Source organism: Beta vulgaris, chromosome 4 (genome assembly GCF_026745355.1).
Source record: "Beta vulgaris subsp. vulgaris cultivar EL10 chromosome 4, EL10.2, whole genome shotgun sequence".
NCBI classification, from domain to species: domain Eukaryota; kingdom Viridiplantae; phylum Streptophyta; class Magnoliopsida; order Caryophyllales; family Amaranthaceae; genus Beta; species Beta vulgaris.
Genome location: NC_079205.1, coordinates 32,684,095 through 32,690,094, shown reverse-complemented (window position 1 = coordinate 32,690,094; position 6,000 = coordinate 32,684,095). Strand labels below are relative to the sequence as shown.

The 6,000-nt window shown below is 37.3% G+C and overlaps 1 protein-coding gene and 1 long non-coding RNA gene across 2 annotated transcripts; both read right to left on the bottom strand.

The window, feature by feature from the left end:
* Nucleotides 1-495: 495 nt before the first annotated feature.
* Nucleotides 496-5,461, bottom strand: LOC104907270 (dnaJ protein homolog). The gene is made up of 7 exons (XM_010696175.4): nt 5,303-5,461; nt 4,992-5,168; nt 2,853-3,021; nt 2,618-2,759; nt 2,244-2,520; nt 1,956-2,154; nt 496-1,325 (listed from the first exon to the last, which is right to left on the bottom strand). The coding sequence occupies exons 2-7, from the start codon at nt 5,139-5,141 to the stop codon at nt 1,003-1,005; spliced, it is 1,260 nt and encodes a 419-aa protein (XP_010694477.1). The 5' UTR covers nt 5,142-5,168; nt 5,303-5,461; the 3' UTR covers nt 496-1,002.
* LOC130591255 (uncharacterized) lies at nt 3,970-4,985 on the bottom strand. Its single transcript, XR_008969024.1, has 2 exons — nt 4,504-4,985; nt 3,970-4,308 (listed from the first exon to the last, which is right to left on the bottom strand). It is a non-coding gene; the product is annotated as an uncharacterized LOC130591255 (long non-coding RNA).
* Nucleotides 5,462-6,000: the final 539 nt, after the last annotated feature.

Here is a 6,000-nt window from a genome sequence, read left to right as displayed (position 1 = left end):
ACATAATTGTAAGTGTATTGCTTCTTGTACTAATCAACCTTGTTGCATGAATTGGCCCAGCTCAATTTTAGCTGTAATGTACCGATTTTCGACCCATCAACTTCTGTAAAACATAATTGTAATGTATAATTGTTAAATAAAAGAATTTTGTGATTTATCATATATTCATAACTTCTCAAGAATGAAAATACAAGCAAAGTAGTCGCAAGAAATTGTACGATAAAGAAGAATGTAAAAGTTTGTTTACATATGCCAAGAACAATAAAGACTTGAAACAAGTTTGTTTAAATATGCCAAGAACAATAAAGACTTGAAACAAAAATATGAGGGCAATAGGTATCTGCAAAATCAGAAAATGTAGATAACATAATATAGTCTTACAAGCAAATCCCAAACCAACAAGGAACAAAAACAGTTGGTTCTTCTTTCTCTTTCTTTTTGAATGGAAATAGAGAAAATTATCATTAATAAAATGCCTCACAACATCTACAACAATACCATCAATCTTAATATCTTTATAATTTTACTAACATAAACGCTGCTTAGTACAACAATTGGTCAAAAAATAAATGGATAATGACAAAAGTAGAAGTTAAAAACCCAAAACTACAAACCAAAGGGAATTGGGAATTTTTAGCCACTAGAGAGGGCCTACTTAATTCTTTCTTGAACCATACAAATCAAGCCACGGCTTTAGCAACAATTATGATATCATCGTTGTCAGGAAGCAAAAAAAAAATGTTCTACACAAACCTAACCATTATAAGTAACGCCATCTCTAATTGAGATAGAAAATCCTGTTTCAACAACTAGAAAAAATGCCACTTCGTTCGACAAGAATTTTTCAAGGCATCTATGAATTGATAGGCTAATACTAGAACAGCGAAATAAACTTATTCTTGTCGTTAGCCATTAATCTTTAGCGCGTACAACTTGCTAAGGGCATGTCTTATCCCCTTCAGTAGACCATCCCATGATCAATGAAATCACGTCCAAGTCAGATTATTGCTGAGCGCACTGAACCCTTTGAGCACCACCATGCATGTCCTCATCTTCGTCGTAGGCCTCCTGCTGGGCTCGAGCCTCCTTCCGACGCATTTCTTCCTCAATATTGACATCATGCAGGGTTGTCTCCTCACATTCATCCAACTCCATATCAGTTAGCTGGGCTGCAGACCTAGGAGGAAGCACAGCCTCCAGAGACTTGCACTGGTCCACTGCCAATGAGTCGGGGAATTCAACTGTGAAGTGGATATACAGTTTGCCTTTCATGAAGGGTCTCTGATACATAGGCATTCCTTCATCATTTATTGCTTTGAAGGAGTCTACAAGGTAACCCAAGGACATGTGTCAGCACAAAAACAGTAGCATATAGTTCAACAGTACCATCCTCGGGAAACATAAATCTAATCTTGGGAAACAATCATAACCAAAATGATTCGCGAAAAAGCTGATACTTCCTCCGTTTTCAAATAAGTGACACTTCTCTCAAAAACCTCAAAAAAGAGAGAAGCGTTTCATTTATTTTAGAACAAAGGAAGTATTAAATTAAAGTGTGGGTCGTACAAGCTCAATCTAATAGCATTAGACGCTACAAGGGTGACAAGCATCATTATACTACCTCTGTTTTTATTTAGTTGTAACAATTTCTACTTTTAGGTGTTTTTTATTAGTTGCAACATTTTCCTTTTTAGGAAAGCTTTTGGGATAATTTGACTATATTACCCTTACTTCACCTACTCTTTTGAACCTGATCAATACTAGTAGCAGGGGCAAGTGGGTCAATTATACTCTCTTTTCTCATTTCTTAAAGTTTGTGCAAAAAGGTGAATGTTGCAACTAAATAAAAACACAGGTAGTACATGAATGAGGTGGATGGAAGTTAAAAGGTGCTAGGATTTTTGTTGGTAGCTGAAAGTAAAACTTATTCAAATTTAAACAGTAAGTATTATTACCTGGCTTTACAACTTCTCCAGGCTGAGATTTGATTAACAACTGTCTATTGTCCAAATGGGTCAATACAAACTGAAAACCACAGAGGGCCTCAGTAAGGGAAAGGGTATGCTCATAAAAAAGATCATCACCCTTTCGCTTGTACTTTGAGTGCTCCTTCTGCTGTAGTATAAACACTATGTCGCCAGTGACAGTGTCAGGCTGCAATAATAAGATATTCAATTAGAAAGAGAAAGGATTAAAAACACATCAGAACAAAGAAATTGATTTATCAGTAAAGAAATTAGTACCGCTTCATCAGCTTCTCCAGGAAATGTAATCTTTTGTCCATTTTGCATTCCCTTCTCAACATGAACTTCCAGAACTTTCTTCTCCTGCACAGCCTTCTCACCTTTACATTGTAGGCAACGATCCCTGTCATTGATGGTCTCACCAGTACCCTTGCACTCATTACAAGCATGCTGCATCTGCTGGATCATAGAAGGACCAAGATGCCTGATAGAGATTTTCACTCCAGATCCTTGGCATCCAGGACACTTCATTGAAGCACCAGATTTTGACCCTTTTCTGCAAATCAAGGATCCAACAATATTTAAGATTATTCCAGCTATAAACTTCTGCCTCTTATCTAGAAACAGCGAGTTTCCACTATCAAAGTGCTCACCCTTTGCATTTGGAGCAGATAACGTTGCGGGAAAGTGATAGTTTCTTTGATGTACCATTGTAGATGTCCTCCAAAGAGACCTTTAGCGGATGAATAACATCCTCTCCCCTTCTTTGCCTTCGGCCTCTGCTACTCCCACCACCTAAAACACACAAAAAGTGTTACAGAGACATCATTTACACAAAAACCTAGACAATTCACCTTCAAAATAGAAACACAATCAAATAATACTTACCACCACCAAACGGACTACCCCCAAAGAATGAGGAGAAGATATCAAATGGGTCATGAGCCCCACCGCCACCACCCATCCCTTCCTTGAGAGCATCCTCACCATACTGATCGTATATCTCACGCTTCTCTGGATCACTTAGAACTTCATATGCATGAGCCAGTTCCTTGAACTGTACAATACCGATATCTCAACATTAACAAAAGCCTACTTAACAAAAAGATGAATTTCAGGGGGGGAAATCATCTTAGTGCCCTACTTATGATATGATTTCATTTTAATGAACTACATCCATGAAGGTCCCACTTTGCAGACCTAAAGTTATAACTATATTGTCATTTGGGTGACCTAACACTACCATAAATCAGTCGTACACGTTATAGACACCATGCCGGTTGTGGTACCTATCATGTGTGACAACCCAATTATCTTTCGTTGTGTTAATTTATGTACCAATTTTCAGGCCCGTCCCTAAACCAGTCCAAAATGGGACTCGGAACAGGGCCTATCATTTAGAGGGGACTCAAATTTTGAAAAAAAAAACTTTTAGCCCCAGGCAGGTAGGCAGGCATTACCGTGTTACAAGACAAGCGTGAGTGAAAGAACCTTTTGGACCCCAAATTTCTCTCTCCTTACTCGTTCTCCCTCTCTCTTTCTCTCTCTCCCTCTCTCTTTCTCTCTCCCCTTACTGTTCTGAACTTCTGAATCTCCTTGCTCAAACAGATTCTCCGATGGATAAACTTTTCATCTTCAAATCCAAAAACCTTAATTTTCTCTCTCCTCTTCATCTTCTTCCTCCAAATTCCCCCATTCAATTTCTAACACTTCCTCAAAAATGAACATTGAATCAAACAGCAGCAATAAAAGCGTCTTCCACAGACTCGGAAACAAACCCCATCAAAATCAAATTCAGAATGTTTGCTGTAAATTCTTGCATTCTTGGTCTCAAATTTATTAGTTTGTACTTTGCTACTTTTTGGTGTGTTCTTTTGCATGGATAGGCTAGTGAGAACTTGCTTTATGATATTTACTACTTCCTTTGTTCCAATTTAGTAGTGATACTTTCCATTTTAAAGAAGTTTCATTTAGTTGTTACGCTTTCATTTTGGGTAATAACTTCTCTCTATCTCTCTCCTATCACATGGAACCATTTTGTTTTCTTTCTCTATCTCTCCCCTCTCCAAAACTTACCTAGAAGTCCGTGATTTTAAAAGTATCACAACTAAATTGAAACAGAGGAAGTAGATTCTTTTTTCTCTTTCAACTACAGTTCTACTAGTTAACTATTGAGAATGATTTTTAAAAAAATTGAAGATTGTATTACTACCATTTTGTAAGAAACAATTATAATCTAATTATATTATTATTATTTTTGAGATAATTGTGCGTGCTAATTTTCAACTTCGGCATAGGGCCTCCGTATTGCTCGGACCGGGGCTGCCAATTTTGTACATCCAACCTATGTTGCTCAGACTCGGGTACCCATGTCCGACACGGGTACGTGTCCAAGTGTCCGACTCGGCTATTTTTTGGAATTTTTTCTATTTTTTAGCCCAAAACAAAGTGTCCAAGTGTCCCACCCATGTCCGAGTGTCGAGGATCCGACACGGGTACTTGAGGTGAAATGAAGAGTCCGAACAACATAGCATCCAACCACAAGAGGAACCCTTTTACAATAGCAGTGGCACATTCAACACTTGCACTACAATTTTAGATGTTGTGGCATATATGGTACCCTAAAACATGTCAATGTAAAACGCAAATTAAACAAGACAACAAAATATATCTTCGTCTAATCAATTTGTCAAATTAAATGACCCTTTCTTGCACTTTCAAAGCTTCATAATTTACTAACTCAATTCCACCTAATCACACTCCATCATCCGATACTTATTCTCCACAATAAAATTAATCAAACAAGCACAATCAAGTAAGATCACACATCCAACAACTTCCATACAATCAGATCAGATCAACAGCATGCAAACTATCAACCCAATTAACATCAATACACTAAATCACCCAGAATTCACACGGCAAACCAAATCAAATTCCAAAAACAACCTAAAAATACCCAGAATCAAAAAACACCTAAAAAACTTAAAAAGTTTTCCATAAAAAAGGTAAAAATTAAATTTTCACCTTCTCTGGATCACCACCCTTGTCAGGATGATTCTTAATGGCAGCTTTCTTATAAGCTTTCTTTAGATCTTCAGGTGAAGCATTTTTTGGTACTCCCAAGATCTCATAGTACCTCGTACTATCACTCTTCTTTGGTGGCCTCCCAAACATCTTCTTCTCACTCTAAATTTCTTCTCTCTGCAATACCCAAAAACAAATCAAAACAAATCAAAACAAAACAAAAATCACAAGAAAAAAGAAAGTTTGTTCAGATCCTAAACAAGAGGAAAATTATATTAGTAAGATGAAGAAGAAAAGGATAGTAAACAAACCAATCTTCGTTCGATTTGTGAGGCAAGAAGAGGAAAGAGAAACAAGAGGGAGAGAGAGAAGAGCACAAGGACGGCGAAAGAGGGTTTGTTCTGTTGTTTGGTTTGATATTTTATTTGAGATGAATAGACGGTTGAGATTTTCTTTTGTTTTTATTTTATACTGTAAATGTTATTTATTTTTGGGTTTTGGTTTTGGGTGGGAGTTTTCAGGTTGATGAATTTATTTTTGGATATTTGTGGGAAGAGTCTTTCCTGAGTTACAAGTAAAATATGTGGACCGTTGGATTGGGTTGGACTTGAAAGGAAACTTAAAGTCATTGTTTACCAGAAACTGGTTCTAATTTGTAAGTGAGATCATCGCGACGTGTGAGTTCTGGTCAGGGTTGGCAGCAAAAGATCAAATGAAGAGCGGTCAAAAAAAGGAGTATAGATTGACAGGGTTGGAGGGAGAGAAAAAGAGTTTGTCTTGGCGTCCAACCGTTTGAGTCTTTTAGGGGACTTAAACAGGGGTAATTTGGTCATTTTATGCGTTGGAAGATTTCACGCGCGTGTGGCTGACATTTGCTTGGTACCAATGCTAGGTTATAATGGTACCATTCTCCGAAAATATTGATACCTTGGTACCAGTCCTGATAACAATTTGATACCAATGTCAGGTTATAATGGTATCATTGTGTTTTTTTTTGGGTGTTTGAGTC

Bases quoted from the DNA above. Each gene is read 5' to 3' on its own strand.
- LOC104907270 (XM_010696175.4), bottom strand. From the start codon at position 5,141: ATGTTTGGGAGGCCACCAAAGAAGAGTGATAGTACGAGGTACTATGAG. The intron at 2,521-2,617 runs GTGAGCACTTTG...CTTGATTTGCAG, and splicing joins ATCTGCTCCAAATGCAAAGG to AAAAGGGTCAAAATCTGGTG. The intron at 1,326-1,955 runs GTAATAATACTT...GTTACCTTGTAG, and splicing joins TGGAGAAGTTGTAAAGCCAG to ACTCCTTCAAAGCAATAAAT.